Here is a 23,821-nt window from a genome sequence, read left to right as displayed (position 1 = left end):
TTAAATAGCACACAGCACATCAGATGATTACCAACAGGTGAGTCCATTAATTACAGGCGTGCAGGACTGCAGGGTGGGAGCAGAGGTAGGACACACCCCTGAAACATAAGGTGTGGTGAACTCCAACACCCACACTCTCACACACATAGACAGAGGGCGATAAGAGTGTGAAACTAAAAAGCAGAGAGAAAGAGAGAATGGGTGAGCCAGCGCAGGAGGACTGTAACAGTGTTAACCAAACCTAAACCCTGCCACTAACCCGGGACGGGTCAAAGGTGACAATCTCTAAATTTTAAGGCATTTAATAGAAACATAAACATGCGATGACCTTTTCAACTTTTTTGTGAAATTTGCCACTTGTTCACATTTTATTTTCAATGGATCTGTTTACATATGAAAATAATGTATATGCACAAAATGTTGCTATGTTAATTTATGGACCAAAGGTGGATCTTCTTTGTGCAACATCAATTAATGTTGTTTCACAATGTCATAATTTATATGCCTAGTCTTGTTTACACAAGATACTTATTTGACTTGTACTTTTGATAAATGCTGGAAAGAATACACTTGTTGTTCAACCTTACAGATCAGAATTGCAAGAAAAGAAAAGAAAAGCTTAATCACCCTATAAATGTGCCTCAGCTTTTTGTTTAACTTTATTTATTTTGGGATTTCGCTTAGTTGCATTTTTTTTTTAACAGCATGTTTTCAAATATTTGCTTTGGAATTACTGTGATACTGTGTGTATGGTACTTGTGTACACAATAGAGTGAAATGAATCATACCTGCACAAACTATGGTGATGGATCAGTGTTGTACAAGATTATTACAAAATATCAGAAGATAATAGCTCGTTAAATAAAATAGTGTGTTGATATAAAAGATATGAAACTTGTTTATTCATTTATATTTGTATTTTTAAATATGAATCTTGGATAATATTTTATATCTGTGTTATCATTTATATTTACATTATCAGTTGTTTGGGGTTTTCACGCAAAACGCGTATAACAGATGACTTTCACCCAGTAAATTTAATTTCAAGCCCACTAGAATTTAGACTTTAAAATGAAATGAAATAAAAAATGTTTGGTGTCAAATCAATCAATCAATCAATCAATCAATCAATCAATCAATCAATCAATCAATCCATCCTCTTCCACTTATCCTTTTCAGGGTTGTCAGGGGGCTGGAGCCTATCCCAGCTGTCAGGGGCAAAAGGCAGGCTACATCCTGGACAGGTCACCAGCCTGTTTCAGGGATAACACAGAGAGACAGACAATCACACTCACATTCCCACCTATGGGCAATTTAGAATCACCAATTAACCTAACCCCACTAATTACATGTCTTTGGACAGTGGGAGGAAGCCGGCGAACCCGGCAAAAACCAACACAGGGGGAAGATGCAAACTCCACACAGAAAGACTCTGGCCAGATGGTGGATTTGAACCCAGGACCAACTGATAATATTTGAAGCAGGTGGTTTGACCCATATGGGGAAGAAATTTTTAAAAAATCTATCACAGAGCCAACACATAAAGACAAACAAAGATTCATGCTCACATTCACACCTACGATCAACGTAGAATCACCAGCTAGAAGCCAGAGTACTCAAAGCGAACTCTTACTGATTCATATTTTTGAATTATCATGTTTATTATGATCATAAAAAAATTGGTATGAAAATCCACATTTTTTATTTAGATGTCCTGCATCATAAATATGTGTCTTGAATTTGTAAAAAAAATCAAAACATTTCAAAATTAATTTAAAAAAATGCAATTTATTATGTTTTTATTATTTGGATAAACTTCTGTGTCAGCAGACTTCCATGTACTGTGGAATATGGCAGCCATGTTGACACATCCTGCAGTGTGACCAAGGCACAGATCTCTCTCACAAGTGCATAAAACACTTTGAATCATGTTTGTGCAAGATACTGATCCACAAGACAACTTGTGCAGAAAATATATTATTCATCCAAGATAATAACTTGTTTATACTAGATAATAATACACAAACTACACATGATCTGGATGTTATTCAAATCATTTGTTGGAACATTTGGATCCAGCTTGCAAATAATAGGGATTATTATGTATTAAGTGAAGAAAACTTCAGCAATCGTTTAGATGACTTTACAGAAGCATACTCATAATTTTCTAATTAAAAGTATGCCACTAATATTTAACATTGAATATTTAGCAGCTGCCTCTCTTCTTCCATTGTTTCTGACCTATTTTCTTATGTCACTCTTCTTATCCTGCATCTCCTCATCTCCGTCAGCCTCTCTTCCTTTCTTCCTCCTCTGAATGTTACCCCTCCCCTCTCTTCTTGGGGGCTTGGGAGGTAATCTCAGATTATTTCCCACCAGATGATTAATCTATCATTGCATAATCACAGCTTGTCCTTCGCTGGACCCTGATGTCAGATTAGTGCACGTAAACAACCCTGGAGCTATTTTAGCATTCTGGCATTGGCACAGGCACCCTCTCTTCTTATAACTCACACATCTCATCTTAGTTTCCAGAAATTTTCTGGAAATCTGCTTTTTTTTTTTCCTTTTTTTTTTTTTACTTTACCATCAGGTGATGCAACTAAGGGCTAATGTATTGTTTTATTTTCTGTACAGAAAAGTGACACAACAAAGGACAAGACACTGACAGTATCTTAAGATTTTACACCCAAATCAGTACTGTACAGAATTATTTATGGTAACTGCTTTTTTATATCCTGTTAAAGAAATAAATTTATGACCTTGAACCCTCCCTTAGTTACGTTGCAGTAGGCCTAGGCTGCTGGGGGCTTCCCATGATGCACTGAGTGTTTCTTCTTCATTCACCTTTTTTCACTCTGTGTTTATACACCACATCTGCAGTTAAGTATTAGTTATTATTAATCTCCGGCTTTCTTCCACAGGATGTCTTTTATCCTGTTTCCCTCCCCTCACCCCCAACAGGTCGCGGCATTGAGCAGCCTTGAAACGACATAATTTGTTACAACAAATTATTTCTTTGTTGTAAAAATGGTTCTTGGCAATAAATCTCGTAGCACTGTAAATGTACTTTTTTGCATTACTGTAATTATGCAACTGTTTGTCAGGGCAGAACATAGAAACAAACAGACCTACAGTATATGTCTGGAGTGGAGAAGATCCAGCCTGCCACCAGTGTTCAGATACATAATAAGCCAGTAATTTATGCTTGTAGTTATTTTCATCTTGCAAATATAGTATTTGGTGGTTCCAGTTTCTAAGATTAAGTTCACTCTGTTTACTCTAAAATGGCTGGTTTTCTTACAAATCAGCCATTTTAAAGTCACCACCTTGCATTCTTTATTTTGTCATTTTACAGATCAGGTAATAACTCTAATGGTTCTTCATTCATCTCAGATCAAATTAAAACCTCTCTGTGTGCACACAAACTGTAGTGTCAGTGGATTTTTACATTATTTCCAAAAGTCCTTGTATCATCTCTAAAGCTGTTCCTCTCTCCATCTTCACACTAAAAATGGCCAGACTTCAGTTTCTGCCTTTTTTTTTCTTCTGTCCAACACAACTATCAATTACAGGCAACAACACTCTGGAAAAATAATGAACAGAAAATACAGAATTACAGTGATTCAGACATGAAGCCTGTGAATAATGACTGCCTTTGTGTGTTTCTGTATGCTGCAATTGAAATAGAACACTTGTGTCTGAGTCATTGTGCAGCAGAGTGTCTGTACATTTAGCATGTTATTAGTGGCTGGTTGTGTTTTCTGTGTTTGTTTCATAAGCCCCGCATCTCTCTGGCTTTTTGACCTTATCGTGCGCTACTTAAATGTCAGGTAGACAAATTCAGAGAAACTAATGTAACGAATCAGAATGGATGCTTGTTTCTTCATGTATGTTACAGAGGTAACCAGCTGCTGTTGGTTTCATTTACCAACAGCAGCTGGTTACCTCTGTAACCAGCTGCTGTTGGTTTCATTTACCATTTTCCAAATAGCATCCATAGCCAGTGGAAGCTAACGAAAAGGAAAAATGCTGTGACTGGGGTTTGGATTTTACTGCATACAGAAATGAGAAGGATTGTTGAAAACCTTTCTAACTAATTAATACTGTAGCGAGAAAAGTGTGGGAACTGTTTTGGATCCATGGTTGGATGACTACACTGTTCATTCTATACCCTATTTTTGTCTTGGAAGAACTTTGCTCCCATATGCTATTTTTACCTGCATTTTTTTACACGCTTACCACCCACTTCACTACCAGCAGATGTCACCTCACTATGGTCACTGAGCACTAATATAACACTTTGTGTTTCCTGCACAGCCCCAGACAAACAGCACGAGAAACAGCATAGTCACCAGTCCCAAAGGCAACATCCCTTCTGCTGCACTGGTATGCAGCTCTATGTCTGTCTGTCTTTCCAAAAGATTTCTAGTAATGTGTGTGTGTGTGTGTGTGTGTGTGTGTGTGTGTGTGTGTGTGTGTGTGTGTGTGTGTGTGTGTGTGTGTGTGTGTGTGTGTGTGTGTGTGTGTGTGTGTGTGTGTCTGAGAGAGAGAAAAACAGAGAGAGGGAGAGATGCATGTAGTTTTGGCCAACTAAAGCATCATTTGTTGCTATGACTTTGTGTGTTAATTTAAGTTTTGAATTGCAGCTTTTAAAGTGACAGCTCAACAATTTGGCTCTTTAACTTATTTTCCTTTATTGCAAGGAGACTCACAATTAGGTCCAATCCAAATGACCCCATTGGCGCTACATTCTATACACTTCTGCATAGGGTAGGATATCTGGAAACTTTGTAAGTCTGTCTTAAAATTTGAAAGCAAACACTGATACTTATGTGGAGTGGACAAAAGTAAGAATGGACAGGAAATGGCATGTGTAAGTTTGTAAACATCACTTGAAATAGTTTTTAAGGTCAGCAAGATAACAAAAGGGATTCAAAAAGTGTCTTCCGAGCTCCTCTCAGATTGCCCGGGCATTGGAAAGGTTTGATGAGATTGATATGTGTGGAAGTGAAGATCTGACTGCATCATTATACAAATAAAGTAAGCACATTTTAAATGCTCAATTCACTCTCTGTTATAACAATAATACCTTATTAGCACAATTACTGTTGTACAGATTGTAGCTTTTTCACAGTAGCAGATTATTTCCAGGTATTGCAGGTAAAAACACATTACATGTGCTGTAGCATTTTTTTTTTTACTTTTTATGTGTTAAATTGTCTTCACAACAGAAGAATTTAGAGTTTTAGTGGCCTTACATTTGGCACACTAAATAAATATTAAATTAAAGTGCACCAGTGACAGTATCCAAATGAAGATGCACTAACTGAAAATATAAAAAAAAAACTCACACACAGCTTGAATTTATATCACTTAATCAATTCTTGCATTTTCTTTTGCAGATTTTTTCAAATTTTTAGAAATTGAGCTGCATTTTAATTGTATACCAGCTTCTTTTCTTCTTTAACAAACAGGGAATGCCTTATTAAAAATTATTTGATTATGCCAGAATAATGATGTGTTAAAACAAAACAAAGTTTGGAATATATTTTTGCAGCACCATCAGTCTTAGAAAGGGATGTTTTAATGGTCAGTATAAACCAGGGGGAATTACTACATCCAGCCAAAATATGTAAATGTACTTGTGGGCACTGGAGTATTAAGTTTTAAGACAGACTTCTAAATACGACCCTGGGCATGTAAATATGTAAATATTACTGTGTAAATGGTCTCCTGGCTATAGCTACATTAACATGCGAGCTGAATTCATCTGCTATCTAACTCTTGTAAAGACGAAAATTTGTGTATTTTCCTAATTTTTTTCTCTTAAAATCTTTTTATTTTATTTTTTTAATGCGCTACGTACTGAATGTTTGTGCATTTTTGAGTTTCCAGGTTACAAATACTATATAAATAACAATAAAACTGCTCAAAGTGGTTTGTATATTGTAGTTAAAGGATAAGTCTTGAAGTCTTGTGTTGTTTGTGTTCTTCTACATTTTCATTACTGTCAAGAAATCCCTCAGAAACACGAAAGTCTCTTAACAAAAACATTTTGCAAACAGTTTTTGTTTTCTTTCATTCTTTTTTTTTTTGTAACAAAGATACATTCATTTCCTCAGATCTCAGCATACCTGAGATTACGTTGATCTGACCAATAACCCAGCAGAACAGATAATAAAAGGGTATTCTCTCTATGAATTGGTTCTACTCGTATTTGGTTTGATAATCGTTTTTCCGTCAGCCCTCCAATCAGTGGCCCCAGCAATCAGTAAGAACAGATCAATTTTTGTATTTTTTTTAATAGTTTTTGACAACAAATGTACTAAGGAATAAGATATATAAGGTTTTGGTACACAAAATACTTTGGGATGCAATGTTGTGTTTTAGTCTTTACATGATGAATTTAATCAGACTTACCCTTTAAAAACTCTGTGCACCACTTACTGTATATGTGTGACACAGTTATGACAGACATATCACTGTATGTGTTCATTTGGGATCTTGTACAGTCATCATTTACCATTAACTCTTTCTCTGTCTTACTGCTGAGAATTTTCTTCACTTTTCCACGTGTTACTCACATCCTACGCTGTCCGTATCTTCCTCTTATGTGCCTCTTTTTGGCATCATGAAACATCTTCATTTGTTTCCCCACCCTCTTTCCCTTTTCTCCCCTTTCTTTCTCTCCATTCTTCCTCCAGGAGCCTCAGACTACTGTTATCCATAATCCAGTAGATGGGATCAAGGTACATCCTCCTCACTTCCCTCCACATCTTCATTTCTTGTACTATTTCCCATTTGTCATCCTCGTCCTCACTTCGTTTCTCTAGCCATGTGGGTTAAGCTGTATTCTGCAGGGTTTTTGTAGTTTGTTTAATATTTGTGTATCTTTGTATATTTATGCATGGGAGAGACAGAGAGAGTGTGAGATGCTGGAGCCGTGAGTCCTGTGAGGTGTTTCATTGTCTTATGCTGCCCCTCTGTGTTTAGATCAATGGAGCTCAGTGGTTCTGCCACTGGCTTAGCAATCCTTGTATGTCAGCTAGAATGCTACCAGATTAACCCCCATCCCACCACTGTTCAAACTGTGCTTAACAGTGGCTTAGCATTGTGTGTTGTACAGTTGTTTGTGTCCGTTTGTGACAGCTCAATCCAGAGATGGGATTGTGCCGGAGTGCTGCAGAGTCGCAAATTGAACTGTTTTGTTTACATATTTGGTAAATCGTGGTGTGGAGGTGTTGTAGATTTGATGGAAGAAATTTGAGTGTTTTGTGCATATATATGCATGCATTTATGAGTAAGTATATGTGAAAACACATTTAAGTTGTTTTTTTTTTAATTAATTTATTCATTCATTTTTATTTTTATTTGTTTATTTATTTTTTTGGTAATGAAATTTCCCTACTTCGCAGGAATCATCTGACAGCAACAACACAACTATTGAGGATGAAGATGTGAAAGGTAAGTTAGATAAATGCACAGACCCACTTATTATTAATCTTATACTAATATAAGATAGGGCCTCCTTTTGCTCTCAGGCAATCTCTTTGTGTAACACATCACAAAATATTCATTTTATGTGGAAAAATTGATCATGAGAAGGTACAGAACAATAGGCTAACTGGGAAGATTGCCTTAGCCAATGAATTATTCCTGCTAAATGCAAACTAGAAGTTGGAATCCCAGGAACTATATGATAATACGATAATATCACAATAAGTAATTCTGCTAGACTCAGTACATTAAAAGGCAATATATCAATCACAGAACTCATGACCCTGATATTAGTCTTTATTTATATTTGTCATTTGTCTTAAATGTGTTTTGTTGTATAGTTGTAGACTCATTTGTCTGTTGTGTGTTTGCAAAGAAGTGATTTGTTTCAATATTCTGTCCCACTACTAACTCTAACTAGCTTAGCTGTGTATGTGGTCTCTGACTTTAATCAAATTCATGTGGTTTCCCATGACTAAGCTACTGTTCAGTTGAAACTACAAAATTAAGAGGATTTTATTTGTGGATTTTAAGTTTTACCTTCCTGAAAAGGGAAAAGCTTCAGTATCTACAGTCAAGTGAAGAAGAAAGTGTTCACAGGACTCTTTGCAGTCCTCTGAAAACTAAGTACGCCCTTCATAGGAATGTAAGAGAGTAACTGGTTAGCAGCCAGGTGCCGCTAATCAAATGCACTGGATTAATTAATCATCAGCAAGTGAAACCACACTATGAAAGGAAAAGTTTTGGCTTAAAACAATCCCAAAATTGTCCTAGGAGTTGACATCAGGAAACATGTTTACCTCCAGGTGAAGCAGAGAAGGTGGTGACAATGTTGCAAGAGAGAAGCACACACCATTAAGGAAAGCAAAGAGAAAATCTGGCTGAAGAAACTGAAACAATTGTCTAGGCCTGAATTAGACTTCTGTGTTGAATCTTTGTAGAGTCTATGACATAACCTGCGTAAGTGGCCAATGTAGTTGCCGGCATTTTTGCTTGTTCCTGCTGAAGCATAAAACCCCAGTAAAGAGGAAGCCAGAAAATGCACAGCTTTCCAAAGTGTTTCCATCAGAGTGATGATGGGTTGTTTTTTTGTTTTTGATTTGTTTTTTTTAAGTGAGGTTCCAGCTGAAAAAACAGAGGTCCTGAATGTCATTTCCCCTGGGATACTCAGTGTGTCTCAAGTAAAAAAAAGTTTTGGCATCAAGTTGATGTGAAAAAAGACTATGAGACTACAAGAAACAGAAGCAACGCATGTGATCTGTCAATTCAATTCAATTCAATTTTATATGTATAGCACCAAATCACAACAAACAGTCGCCTCAAGGCGCTTTATATTGTAAGGTTAAGACCCTACAATAATACAGAGAAAACCCAAAAGTCAAAACGACCCCCTACGAGCAAGCATTTGGCTACAGTGGGAAGGAAAAACTCCCTTTTAACAGGAAGAAACCTCCAGCAGAACCAGGCTCAGGGAGGGGCGCAACCAGTTGGGGCTGAGGGGAGAGAGACAGGACAAACAACATGCTGTGGAAGAGAGCCAGAGATTAATAATAACTAATGATTAAGTGAAGTATAAACAGAATAAATAAGGTGAATAAAAACATACAGTGCATTATGGGAACCCCCCACCTCAGCAGCCTAGGCCTATAGCAGCATAACTAAGGGATGGTTCAGGGTCACCTGATCCAGCCCTAACTATAAGCTTTATCAAAAAAAGTTTTAAGCCTAATCTTAAAAACAGAGAGGGTGTCTGTCTCCCTAATCCAAGCTGGGAGCTGGTTCCACAGAAGAGGGGCCTGAAAGCTGAAGGCTCTGCCTCCCATTCTCCTCATAAGTATCCGAGGAACCGCAAGTAAGCCAGCAGTCTGAGAGTGAAGTGCTCTGTTGGGGTGATATGGGACTATAAGATCTTTAAAATAAGATGGTGCCTGATTATTCAAGACCTTGTATGTGAGAAGAAGGATTTTACATTCTATTGTAGATTTAACAGGGAGCCAATGAAGAGAAGCCAATATGGGAGAAATCTGCTCTCTCTTTCTAGTCCCTGTCAGTACTCTAGCTGCAGCATTTTGGATCAGCTGAAGGCTTTTCAGGGAGCTTTTAGGACAGCCTGATAATAATCAATTACAATAATGGACCCTAGAAGTAATAAATGCATGAATTAGCTTTTCAGCATCACTCAGGATGTTTCTAATTTTAGAAATATTGCACAAATGCAAAAAGGCAGTCCTTAATATTTGTTTAATATGTGCATTGAAGGACATATCCTGGTCAAAAATGACTCCAAAATTTCTTACAGTATTACTGGAGGCCAGAGTAATGCCATCCAGAGTAAGTATCTAGTTTGATACCATATTTCTAAGATTTGTGGGGCCGAGTACAAGAACTTCAGTTTTATCTGAATTCAGAAGCGGGAAATTAGAGGCCATCCAGGCCTTAATATCTTTAAGACATTCCTGCAGTTTAACTAATTGATGTGTGTCATCTGTCAGCCCCAGATGACTGAGTAAATAAATAAATAAATAAGATATATTCCCCATCATCTATGGCAGGGCTCTTCAACTCCAGGCCTTGAGAGCCCCTGTCCTTTTACGTAGGTGTGTTGGCTCAGGGACACATCTAAAACCTGCAGGACACTGTCCACTGTCCCCCCTCTGCACATATTCAAACCATCTCAGTCTTGCCTCTCTAACTTTCTCTGTAAACCCTCAACCTGAGCCGTCCCTCTGATGTACTCATTTCTAATCGTGCCCATTCTGGTCACTTCCAATGAAATTCTTATCATCTTCAGCTCTGCCTCCTGTCTTCTTGTTAGTGCCACTGTCTCCAAACCATACATCACAGCAAGACTCACTACATCTTGTAAATCTTATCTTTCATTTATTTTGCTATCCTTCTGTCACAAATCACACCTGACACTCATCTCCACCTGCTCCACCCTGCCTGTACTTGACCCCAGGTATTTAAACCACCTTCACCATCTCTACCTCTTGCATGCTTTACCTTTCCATCTGTCTCCATCTAATGTACTCACATGTATTATGTCTTCCTTCTGCTGACTTTCATTCCTTTTATCATCAGGGCATACCTCAACCTCTCCAAACTCTCTTCCACCTGCTTCCTATTCTCGCTATTGATCATGTCGTTTGCAAATCATCATAGTCCATGGATTCTCCTGCCAGACCTCATGTGTCAACATATCCATCAAGTTTCCAAACAAGACAGAGCCTCCTCATACATGTCCTGCACCACTTTCACATATAAGCTAGCCTAGCTACAACACCTTGCAGTCTCCTATGTCTTTCAGATCTACCTTTGTCTACCTTTGTGTAGCTTCCTCCATTCTTATAAGTAACCCTACGTTCCTCCCTCTTCTTGAAGTACATGTTCACCACAGCCATTTCGATCGTTTTCACAAAATCCACTCTCATCTGTCCTTCCATATTTCTCTTCTTAACACCATACCTACCCAACACCCCTTTTCACTTCACCTACATGTCTATTAAAGTCTTCTCCAATCACCACTCTCTTCCCCCTGCACTCTACCACTTCATCCGACTCCAGAATTTCTCTTTCTCTACATCCAACACACTGACAACATTCAATATCACCGCCTCAATTTTCAGCTTCAAACTCATGATCCTGTCTGATACTCTCTTCACCTCCATAGCGCTGTTCACACACTCTTCCAAGAATCAAGAATCAAGAATGCCTTTATTAGTCCCACAAATGGGGAAATTGCAGTTAACAGAACATCCATCCAAAACAAAAACATGACACAGACAGGGGGGGGACAGATGTCTGAGGTCATGCAACCGTTTCTCAACGGCGCTACCTTTAGCAGAGAGACAGAAAGAGATACATTGGGATAGTTAGGTTCAAAAAAATCATCTCATACTGTGTTCATAAAGAACACCTTACGAGGTTCCAAAAAAGACCTCAGCAAAAAGCATATTGCACATATAAAGCCGGGATAGCAGTATGGTGGGTAGGGTCAGGGTCAGGAGGGGATGCAGACGGAGACGAGAGGGTGGGGGCATTGTGGAGCCCAGATGCCAGCTCCCAGCCAAACAGTTCGCTGATAGTGATGGAAGTTCATCAGCGGCCTTGGTACACCAGATCCAGCTTCACAAATCACAGAGAGGGCTGAGGGGGATAGCGGCCTTCACACATAGCTCTGGAGAGATATGATTGCCAGCCAAGGCCGGCTAGGGAGCCGAATTCTGATAATGCAGATGTTGTTTTGGAACAGGCTGCTTGTTTTTTCAACAGCCTTCAGTCTCACTGGGAAACCATTCAATAAATCCAATAATCCAAATTCATTAGTTACCGTCCTCACTGAGCAGAACCGTACCTTATCTCCAGATCGAACCCCTCTCACCTGCTACTCCCCAAGTCTACGGCTCAGGTTCATCAGGCTTTGAGTCTGAGTCTGTACCATTCTGGTCAGCCCATCCACCTGGGTCGGCAGCCTCTGCAGATGTCAAACTGCCGTCCAGGTTTTCTTGATTTAAGATAAGATAAGATAAGATAGTGTTTATTTGTCACATGCACAGTTATACACAGTACAATGCACAGTGAAATGTATTTTGTACCTGCAACCATATATACACACACATATAAATAAGAAGAATAAAAATAAAAAAAGTAATTCACACTATACACTATACTCTATATACTATACACTATACACACTTTTTAAATTATAATATTTACATTGTGCAATAATGGTCCAGTTAGGGCTCAGAGTTGAGCAGACGGATGGCTTGTGGGTAAAAACTCTTCTTCAACCTTTTAGTCTTAGTCCTCAGGCAGCGGTAACGCCTGCCTGATGGGAGCAGGGAGAAGAGAGAGTGTCCGGGGTGGCTGGGCTGTTTTAGGATCTTCATGGCCCTCAGCCTGCACTGCTTGGTGTAAATGTCCTGCAGGTTGGGGAGGGTGGTTCTGATGGTCCGTTCAGCTGAACGAACCACCCTTTTTAGGGCCATGAAGTCCTGCTTGGTGCAGTTTCCCATCCAGGTGGTGATGCTCCCACGCATGATGCTCTCGATGGTGCAGGTGTAAAAGTTCCTGAGCACCTTGAGTGGGAGCTTGAAGTCTCTCAGCCGCCTGAGGAGGTAGAGACACTGTCTGGCCTTCTTCACAGTGATGTTTATGTGATGAGTCCAGGACAGGTCCTGTGAGATGGTCACTCCCAGGTATTTGAAAGTGTCCACTCTTTCCACCTCAGCACCACTGATGACAAGTGGATGGTAGTCCCTCTGCTGCTTCCTGCTGAAGTCCACAATCAGTTCCTTTGTTTTGCTGACGTTGAGCAGGAGGTGGTTCTCCTGGCACCAGTTCTCCAGGCGGGAGACCTCTCTCCTGTAGGCTGTCTCCTCATTGTGAGAGATTAGTCCCACAACAGCAGTGTCGTCAGCAAACTTGATGATGACGTTGGACTCTGACGTGGCCTCGCAGTCATGGGTGTACAGTGAGTACAGCAGAGGGCTGAGCACACAGCCTTGGGGGGATCCAGTGTTGAGGGTGAGGGAGGATGAGGTGAGATGACCCACTCGTACCACCTGTGGTCTGCTGGTCAGGAAGCTGTGAACCTACCTGCACAGGGATGGGCCCAGGCCCAGGTCCAGCAGCTTAGAGACCAGCTTGGAGGGAACTATGGTGTTGAATGCTGAGCTGTAATCTACAAACAGCACTCTCACATAGTTCCCCTTACCAGTGTCTATGTGTGAAAGGGTCTTGTGGAGGAGGAAGGATATGGCGTCATCTGTGGATCTGTCTGGCCGGTATGCAAACTGTAGTGGGTCGAGGGTGGTGGGCAGTGAGGAGGTGATGAATGTCTTGATGAGTCTTTCAAAACACTTCATCACCACAGAGGTGAGCGCTATGGGCCTGAAGTCATTGGGGCTGCTGGGGTGTGGTTTCTTTGGGACAGGGACTATGATGGACTTTTTAAAGCAGGTGGGAATCACACACAGTTTCAGTGAGAGGTTGAATATCAGTGTAAACACAGGTGCCAGCTGGTCAGCGCAGGTCTTAAGGACACGTCCGCTAATACCGTCTGGTCCAGCCGCTTTCCTGGTGTTTACACGTCTAAACGCCCTCCTCACGTCGCGCTCCGTCACAGTGAGTGTCTCCGCCCCTCCGGCCGGGAGCACAGCGGGCTGTCGGCTTCCCGACTCAAAGCGCGCAAAGAAGCTGTTGAGTTCATCAGCCAGAGAAGCGTCGGCACTCACCGGGTGTGTGTGTGGTGCTTTGTAGTCCGTGATGGTGCGTAGTCCCTGCCACAGTCCCCTGGGGTCAGACTGTTGTAGTTGCTGTTCCAGTCTTGGTAAATCAGGTATCCTCCAAGCCCACACAGAAAAGATACCGCTACCAGATAGCCAAATATGTAAGCGTCTTCCACGTCTTCCACCTCGAGGGCCGAGAAGCACACAGGTCTCCACGAGCTCCAAGAGTCGATGACGTATCCAACCGGGTCTGTTCCACTCGGACACGCAGGCTCCCCTTTCCCAGATCTCATAGTGGAAAAAATTTGATCAATGGTCTTGAAGGCCCAGTTTGCCAAATCCATATTGCTCTCAATCTTATTCTTATTCGAACAGTGTGCAAGAGACGCTCTCACAGCAAGCAGCAAGCAGGAAAGATAGGGAGGGCAGGGAGAGAGATAGAATGCGACCGTCCCCGTCAGAGGCTGGAGCAACAACATTCAACATTACTGATATTGTGATCTCATTCTTTATGATCCGTGTGTTTGATTTGGTAAATTTATACAGGCTTGTGACCAACACTAGGAATACTGCTAATGTCTTTCCTTCTTGGTATTGTGTTAACGCACAGCTGAATAGTTCAGACCAGTAAACTGCTGAATCTTCTGCTTTTATAGAGGTGGTTACGCTTGCTGATGATCAATTAATCACGTGCTTTTGATTACCAGCACCTGGCTGCTATTTACCCTCTTTAATTTCTATGGAAATTAAATGCAGAAGCAATGTGTGAAAAACCTCCAAAAAAGAGGGTTTTTTGGAGGTTTTTCACACATTGCTTCTGCATTTGGCTTAGTTTTTTTTTTTTTTTTTTAAATAAATGATTACATGGTATAATGATTTGTTGCTCATCTGAGGTTGTACAGTACCAGTCAAAGGTTTGGGCACACTTACCCATTTACATGAATGGGTGAGTGTGTCCAAACTTTTGACTGGTACTGTATTTAGGATAAGCGGAAGAGGATGGATGGATGGATGTGTGGATGGATGTCAGGAGCACAATCAGGAGCACAATCCAAAATCCTTCTATCTGCTTTTAATTTGAGCAGAGACATAGACACATTGCAACACTTTCTACACATCTCTAGAGTTAAGCAAGAGAATGTTTTTTTAATTATTAAATATTAAAGCGGACTGTCCCTTTAAGTGTATTTTTGAAAACAGCAACATTTACAGGTTGCTAATTTTTCATGAATAGTGATATAGAAGATAAAGTGGGTTTTTGAAGTGCAGAGGTGAATGTATGATAAATAGAGGCACAAAGCAAAAGTAAAAACTGAGATTGAGAGGTGGAGACAAGGGAAAGGGAGAGAGAGAGAGGGAGCGAGGGGGGGGGGGGGGGAGAGGGAGGGAGAGAGAGAGAGAGAGGGAGAAAGAGGGACAAGTAGAGCAAGCTAAGCCTTCCTCTCAGTGTTGGGAGCAAGTGAGGGGAAAAGGACACAGTAAATCTCATCTAAAGAGCTGGGACAAGAATAGCTTGATGAGCTCAAGCAGCCTCACATGCAAGCAAGAGATATGATGGATGATGGATGGAGGTAGCGAGCAACTCATCGCAGTGGAAAGTATTCTAAGAAATGGGGGCTATGTAGGCAAGGATCTAAGTAGTGAAGTAGTTTCTGTGTTTAGTAGCATGAAGGAGATTTCACTGATATCACAGATGAGAAAGCGATGACTGATGACAGTTACGATGAGTAGCAAGCTCATAGGTAAGTGCAAACTGCATTCACCATCAAATGTTTTAGTGTCGTGAACTGAGTTTTGTATCCATACCCCTGTGCACTGCAGCTTTGCAGTGAGGGTGAAATGTCACTTGGGACACAGTCAGATTTTCTTACATTGTGTTTGTTTCTTCTCCACAGCTCGCAAACAGGAGATCATAAAGATCACGGAGCAGCTTATTGAAGCTGTCAATAATGGAGACTTTGAGGCCTATGCGTGAGTTCAATGCTCATTCTTCTTGTTCCATAAAACAATTTCAAACAGCTGCTGCAAAAGTACAATTTTAGCTTGTTAAGTGGACATTAAGCTCTGCATCAACCACAGAGAGCCATTAATCTGATTGACATACAAATGTGTTGTATTAAAAGATTAAAGAGTAATTGTAGTCACTGTAGTATCCTCTCTACCCCTTGCTACCTGCCATATAATTAAGAATAATGCTTGGCATACTGAGTTAATTCAGTTTACTTCTAATTTATTTATATAGCGCCAAATCACAACAGTAGTCGCCTCAAGGTGTTTTATATTGTAAGATAAAGACCCTGCAATAAGAATGGGGAGGGCTGGGTAAAGCGTGTCTGCAGTGATGGAAGCCCATTTCCACAAAGAAAGGTAAAACACAGAAAGTGAAAGTGAAATTCAAGAGTTATATGAGAGTAATATAAATTTTGAAAAAGTCACAATATTGACCTGTTATGGAATACTGAATTATGGGGATTCTAAAAATCACATTACAGTTTGCAGCCAAATATCATGTCACCTTTGACCCCTGATCTCACATTTATATTTCACTTGCGTCTTTCTTTCAAGTTGACCCCAAAATGTGTTATATGCTTAAAGAAAATATGCTCAAGAGAAAGAGAATGAATCCACACAAATTTAAAAAATTATACTCAAGATTATGTCAAGTATATTAAAACGGGTTTCAACAGTTGTTTTACAGTTGTTTTTACTGCACTACAAACTTCTTAAAGTACATTTAAAAAAACCAAAGAAAACAAAATGACTATATACAAAATACAATAAAATATTCCCTTAAAAGTAAATACTGCCAGAGAATGAGCTTTGCTGGTGGAGGTTTGCACTCTCAGAGTGCTTCTTATTTATTATTATATATTATTATTAGCGGTAGTAGTATTCATTTTAAAGACAAGCATTTACATTTCCTGACAGTTAGGTCTTAATTCAATAATTTTATTTGTAATGTATGAACATATCGAAACTATGGCTGTGTGTACACACTGTTAGTAAAAGAGCGCCGTTCTTCCAGAAGGCTTATGTTTGTTCAGATGCAGCTTTCCAAACCTAAGCCTTGCTGCCGTCTTCTTTTTGAGAGAAGATGCTCATTCTGTCTTTTTGTAATTCTGCTGTCATGAACTTTAACATTAACAATGCTAACTGAGGCCTGTACAGTCTGAGATATAGCCCTTGAGTTTTATATTATAGTATTGTACAGTCTGACCTTGGGGTGAATTTACTGGGACGTCCACTCCTGGGAACATTGGCAACTGTCTTGAATGTTTTCCACTTGTGAATCTTTCCACTGTAGAACGATGGACTTTATATTGTTTGGAAATGGCCTTGTAACTCTTTCCAGATTGATGGGCAGCAGCAAATGCTTCTTTTTCATTCTTGGAGTGTGTTAACACACACCTGAATGCTCCAGACCAGTGAACTGACAAAACCTGCTTTTATGGAGTTAGTCACACTTACGGGTGATCCGTTATTCAAGTGCATTTTATTATCGCCACCTAGCTGCTAATTACCTTTCTTAATTCACTTGACTGTAGATACTAAAGTTAGAGCCTTTTCATGAAGAGTTTTGAGATGCAAAGTCACATTTTAGCATTCACTTAGTCACATTATGAGATTGTAAATTAAAATTATAGGACTGTAAGTCAGAAACTCATTATCTCAAAACTTAGTTGACTTAATTCAACCATAACCAAGCTTAACACTCAACATCTAACCAATTTACATCTATGATAGGAAGTCAAAGATGAGAGATCATTTAAAATTAATCAAATTTATGAGATAATATGACAAACTATGATTTACTAAATCTTTTGGGTTTCTGCATGAAACATTTTGGTTGCAAAGTCAAATGACAATGAAAATTTGGAATTATGAGATACAAAAGTAGAAAAAAAGCACTTTTAGCTCATTTGCAATTATGAGATTTACCTGAAGCTATATGACAAAGTGAGGAAATCAGTCAAGTTAAATATATGACTTACCAAAATTTATAATATTTTGAAGTATGTTTTGACATTATCAGGTAGTAGTTTTGAGTTATTATAACACTAAGTAATAAAGTTATGCGGCAATTAAAGTATACTGAGTAGAACTAGAAAATTGTGGGAAATAGATCAACATCCACAGAGTTTTGTCTTTAAGTGTCCAAAAGGAAGTTTTGCAGTGTAGAACTTCTGCCGTTTCCTTCTGATATAGTTTGGGTGTTAACAGCACTGTAGTGTAGTATAGTGAAATCTACTTATGAAAAGCAGTAAAACTAGTGGAGCTGGATAATGAAGAATCATAAATGTAAGCACCAGATTGCCATAATTCATAACATTTTCAAAACTAAGAGAAAATTATGTATTTCAAAAATGTATATATTAAAATGGTGACCCAGTGGTCCTGTGGCCAGGCTTTAAATAGCCTGATTAAAAAGAGATGACAGAGGTTTGATAACAGAGGCTGATACCTGAGACTAAGATGTTATACAGCATAGAAGGTGAGAATATATCATCCATCCATCCATCCATCCATCCATCCATTCTCTTCCACTTATCCTGTTCAGGGCCGCGGGGGCTCTGGAGCCTATCCCAGCTGACATAGGGCGAGAGGCGAATATATCATAACATGCATAAATAAAAATACAGTAAATAAATACAGTTTCAGTAAATAACATAGTTGGCTGCTATTTTGAAGTAGTTTGTAATGCTTGGTAAGTCAGAATTATAACATGCTAAGTCAGAGTTATGAGTTAGTAACTCGAAACGTAAATCAAGGTGTGTGAGTCGGTGTCAGATTTTTAGTTCTGAGATACTGTATCTAAATTATGAGATATAAACTCACACAGATGAGTTAAATACTCACATGTAAGAGTTGCAAATGAGAGTTATGAGACAAATAGTTAAAATTATGAGTTTGCGAGTCAAAATCTACAGAAAAGTGAATCTATAAATGTCATAATGACCGAGTGTCTTTGATGCCATTGGGGGCAGAGCCTGAGAGGGCAACAGAATCAATTTTAAGATGTATACTATTGTTACATATTACAAACATATTGTTAAAATATTGTTACAGAACTGTTTAAATAATCAGTTCAATTCAGTTTTATTTACATAGTACCAAATCAAAACAGTCACCTCAAGGCGCTTTATATTGTAAGGTAAAGACCCTACAATAATTACAGAGAAAACGCAGCAGTCAGAACGACCCCCTGTGAGCAGCACTTGGTGACAATGGGAAGGAAAAACTCCCTTTTAGCAGGAAGAAACCTCCAGCAGATCCAGGCTCAGGGAGGGGCAGTCATCTGCTGCGACCGGCTGGGACTGAGGGGAGAGAAAAAAGACATGCTGTGGATTCCATTTATATCGTATTATTGTTTTTTGCTGTTGTTTTTGTTTCATTTTTTACATATGATGATACAGGAACATTCTAATTAAAAAATATATAATTTAGAGTTTAAGACTTGACATTTAAAGGTATGCTGACTTACAGGAAGATCTGCGACCCCGGACTGACCTCATTTGAGCCTGAGGGGCTGGGTAATCTGGTGGAGGGAATGGACTTCCATAGATTTTACTTCGACAACCGTAAGACTGCAGTTTAAACTATTAATGCTGACAATATAAAATGCATGCTACATATATATTCAACATTCACATCCTTAAATGGGCCACTTGTCTCCCATCAGTCCTCTCAAAGAACAGCAAACCTATCCACACCACCATCCTTAACCCTCATGTGCATATAATTGGAGACGAGGCCGCCTGCATTGCCTACATTCGCCTGACACAGTTTGTGGATGGGCAGGGCCGTCCCCGCTCCAGCCAGTCAGAAGAAACCAGGGTATGGCACCGCAGGGACAGCCGATGGCAAAATGTCCACTTCCACTGCTCAGGAGCTCCTGCTGCTCCACTGCAGGGATGAGGTAAGGCAACAACAACATTCACACAACATCTTTTCACTTAGTCATTATAGGTAATTAAATATAGTTTGATGGGAACAAAATGTACAGCACAAAAACTGTAAATATGCAAAAACTGAATGGGTGTGAATGCTTTGTTTCCAGGCATTATGAGGAGGAGGAGAGGAGCAGGAAAGGAACAAGCAGATAATCACAGAGAAGGAAGCAGCACTGAGAGAGAGGTGCAGATGGATGTGTGGTGGGGTTAAAGGAATCTGATTTTGGGATTGTGGTCATCCTCCTGCACTCTGCACACCCACTTCTCTCTCTCTCCGTCTACAACTTTGACAACAGCAGATAGTAATACCAGTGCTCCCATCTCCTGACAGCAGAGGGCACAGCAGCTACAACAAGGAAACTCTTTTAACACTTTGGCCTGCCTACAGCAAACATAAAGCTATTGCTCCTTACTTCTAGTATAATTATGGCCACTGTCTGTCCTTGTGTTCTTTCAGCTGTACAGTCTGTTTATTAGCCATTTTAATCCTTTCTTCTTCTTTTTTTATGACAATGCATGACACCTACCTGTATTGTCATTAACAGTGGTTGTTTTTCTGCACGACTAAGGCTGCCTGTGTGAAATGAACAATCAGTACTACATGTCTCACAGAGAGAGTTGTTTGTTGCTCTGGAGTGTAGTTGACCCCAAATCGATGCCTCTGTGTGTCCACCCCCACCCACAACCTTCTCTGTGAGACAGTGAAGACCATGCAGCATGCTAAAATGTTACTGTCGTTCTTAATTGATTTTTATGTACTCAACATTGCAAGTTAACTACTGAAACTATGGCTGAAATGATAGTATCCTGACGTTTATGTAAATTTCCAGTTTTATTGTGGTGACTTACCTACAGTTAAGCTGTAGATGATATTTAATTGCATGATGCTCCAAGTTAATGCATTTGGTAAGTTGGGTGTTGTCGTGCATTTTTGTTGCTTTTCTCATTTTTTGGACTGCTGGTGAACTATAATCTGTTGCCTCGGCTTTCTGGGTTTGTAAGTGCATAAACAGTTTTTGTTGACATGATAGTGTTATATATGAGGATTCTGGTAATGACCATGACAGAATATGTCTGGTTTGCCTCCTGATCAGATTTTAAATGGCTCATTACTGTTTCAGTGACAACAAACAACATCCTAAATGAGCCTTTTGAATTTCTTAGATTGGAACCAGATATGACTAATGTAAAAGGTGACAACTTAAACTTAACATGTGGGTGTTTGGTTGTTACTTTTGCTTACTTTAATTTAAAGACTTGAAGATATGTTGCATGTTAAAGAACAAAGCTAAACAAAGTATTGGTACCAGAAACTTACAGCCAAGGTCAAAGTTCCCAAAGTAAGATCACACAGTTTGTTTATTTGGACTTTTAAAAATATAATTTATTTGCCAAATTATGTTTCGGGAGGCTGCGGCTCAGGAGGCAGAGCAGGGTGTGTACTCGTATGAATGTTTGTGTGAATGATGCCTGTCGTAAGAAAGCACTTAATTAGAGTAGAAAAGTGTTATATAAGTACAGGTCTGTTTTACCCTGTTTTGTTGTCCATGTACAAAAATCCTTTTCATCTTATAAAAATGCATTTTTTAGATGACTGGGTAATATTATTTAGTCAGTGAGAGGTAGGATTATATCAAGATACAAGGGAGTCCTTAAAGAATTACAAAGTTCATTTTTAGTTGTCCTGCCACAAAATTACCATTTTAATATGGTAACAATATAATGAAGTTATATACGGAGAAGAAATCTATTTTCACCTGCTCCATTATTCACAAGAGGCCACCACCGCAGGCTCCACATGTTTGATTTGGAAGATTTTTTTTATGCCAAATGCCCTTCCTGACACAAGCCCAAAGAGATTTATCTCTTCCTCCCAGAATTCACTTGATAGCAAATGTGTAAAACACTACACTTAAGAGCAACCAGCCAAAGAGAGACACTTAATGATGGACATAGTGGAGCACTTGGCAGATAAAGTGACAACTGTTGAGGGACCTCAAGAGTTGGTGGAAATCAAAAACAGAACTATAAGAGAGTGAAAAGGAGTGAAAACTATATTTATTATCAACCTTGGTTGAGCTGCATTTGACTATTTTTGGAACAAAAACATCACAGTCCCCGTATCATTTTTATAATGCTTTTTTTTTCTCTCATTTATAAACTCAAGAATTTTTCTCTGGCTTTGTAACAAGAACAAGTGAGGCTTGCTGTATCTCAAAATTCCTTTAAGGATCCTCATTTCCATAAAGCTCCAGGGTTCATTTTGTCCTTACAGTTGCAGAGCCTAAAACAAGGACATTTTCACAAAACTATGGAACTCCCCTGGTCCCAGCGTGTGAAATAATGCAAAAAATTAAAACAGAAAAAAAATGTGTTAGAAAGATAACTTTGTGTTTCAGCAGGATATCAAGATTAGGTGCTTAAGTGATCATGTAAATTTGAAATGTGTGGTCATACTGGCAATTAGCAAAGTAATGGTTCTCACCACCCATTCTGATAATGATGTAAAATAAGAAGAAGTGCTTTCATTGTTTCATTCAGTCATAAAAGTTAGAGGAAGTATTAAAAAACATAGTAAGCACCTAAATTTGGAGAGACATATACTGACTTTACTAAGCCAAGGCTGTGATTTGGTGTTTCACACTTTGTAAGAATAGTGAATTGTGTTAAAAACAAGTCAGTTTAACACATAATAAATGAGCCAAAGCAGTCACTGATTGGTGACTGATTATTTACATTATAAAATGCACAGAGGTATAATCAGACACTCTCCAGGTTCTGTTTTTGTTTGTTTGTTTTTACCATGTGTATCAGTGACACCCCCCCGGTTAAGTCGTTAGGATAAAACCATAAATTTTGCTTCCTGTTCAAGCCAAATCTGTCAGTACTTTAATTGGATTACTGTTTACTTAGAGTTAGTGTCCACTTTGAAAGCTATGCCTTCTTACAATAATTAGGCTTTGGCCTGAGTGTTAAGCTTAGGCTTCAGCTAAAAAGGCTATTTAAACTGTATTTAAAGACCTTTGTCATTTCTTCTCCTATGTTCAGGTAAGCAATTAGGACATGACCAATGATGATCATGACTATATGTGAAACAAAGCTTTTATCATGTATTTTTTGTATTTATTATATGATGATGATTATCCATATTAAAATGTGATCAGATGTAATCAGTGTGTGAACCAATAAACTGAAAATTCAGAGTCCGCTCTACTCCTCTGTCTTATCTCGACTCACAATCGCAGAAAGAACACAAGCTTATTTTCAGATTTCTTTGTGTGTTTAGTGCTTCAACATGAATGGCATGAATAAATTCTCATTATTTGCTATGAACAGCAATGCACTAAGTATTAACCAGAATAATCCAGCAAGTATTGATCAGAAGGCAGAGTTTGCAGGGTCAGTAGAAACAGGAGAAACATGTCAGATATCTCAGTAGAACAGAGTATAATGAAATATAGTAGAAAAAAATTACATGGGTCAGTATCACCAAAACGTGCCTTTGGGACATCATAATTCATCCTAAAAAAGTTACAATTTCCCATCTAATTTCATATCCATTGTATCAAGTTGACATTAGGCCATTGTAAATGCATTTTGGTCAAGCTCCCACACTTTTTATGAATTTACTGCAAGCAGATAAAGAATGAGCACGTTGTAAAATACGTCCACCCTGTCAAGGACAAAGTCAAATGAAAATAAATACATTTTCATAACAACGTGATTATACAGCGCACATTTTCAAATTGCTAGTTTGTCCCTTACTCAATCCATCCATCCATTTCCGCTCATCCTGTTCAGGGTCGCGGGGGGGCTGGAGCCTATCCCAGCTGACACAGGGCGAGAGGCAGGGTACACCCTGTACAGGTCGCCAGCCTGTTGCAGGGCTAACACAGAGAGACAGACAACATCCACATTCACACCTATGGGCAATTTAGAGTGGCCAATTAACCTAACCCCAGTACTATGGGAGGAAACCCACGCAGACACGGGGAGAAGATGCAAACTCCACACAGAGAGGGAGAGAGAGAGGCCAGGCCAAGGTGGAATCGAACCCAGGCCTTCCAGATGGTATTCTAACTGTGAGGCAGCAGTGCTAACCACCGCGGCACCATGCTGCACCCCTTGCTAAATAACAAT

At 39.3% G+C, this 23,821-nt stretch overlaps 1 protein-coding gene across 1 annotated transcript in view; it reads left to right on the top strand.

Moving 5' to 3' along the window:
- Positions 1-22,887, top strand: part of camk2b2 (calcium/calmodulin-dependent protein kinase (CaM kinase) II beta 2) — a 76,610-nt gene extending 53,723 nt beyond the window's left edge. Inside the window, exons 15-21 of the mRNA XM_030742582.1 lie at positions 4,321-4,389; positions 6,708-6,752; positions 7,419-7,467; positions 15,626-15,701; positions 19,215-19,309; positions 19,411-19,647; positions 19,789-22,887. Of these exons, the coding sequence (XP_030598442.1) occupies positions 4,321-4,389; positions 6,708-6,752; positions 7,419-7,467; positions 15,626-15,701; positions 19,215-19,309; positions 19,411-19,646 (570 nt within the window). The 3' untranslated portion in view covers position 19,647; positions 19,789-22,887. The remainder of the gene's footprint in view (positions 1-4,320; positions 4,390-6,707; positions 6,753-7,418; positions 7,468-15,625; positions 15,702-19,214; positions 19,310-19,410; positions 19,648-19,788) is intronic.
- Positions 22,888-23,821: the final 934 nt, after the last annotated feature.

The sequence above is a fragment of the Archocentrus centrarchus genome, chromosome 12, assembly GCF_007364275.1.
Source record: "Archocentrus centrarchus isolate MPI-CPG fArcCen1 chromosome 12, fArcCen1, whole genome shotgun sequence".
NCBI lineage: Eukaryota > Metazoa > Chordata > Actinopteri > Cichliformes > Cichlidae > Archocentrus > Archocentrus centrarchus.
The sequence above is the reverse complement of the archived record's forward strand: the minus strand, read 5'-3'. Positions and strand labels throughout refer to the sequence as shown.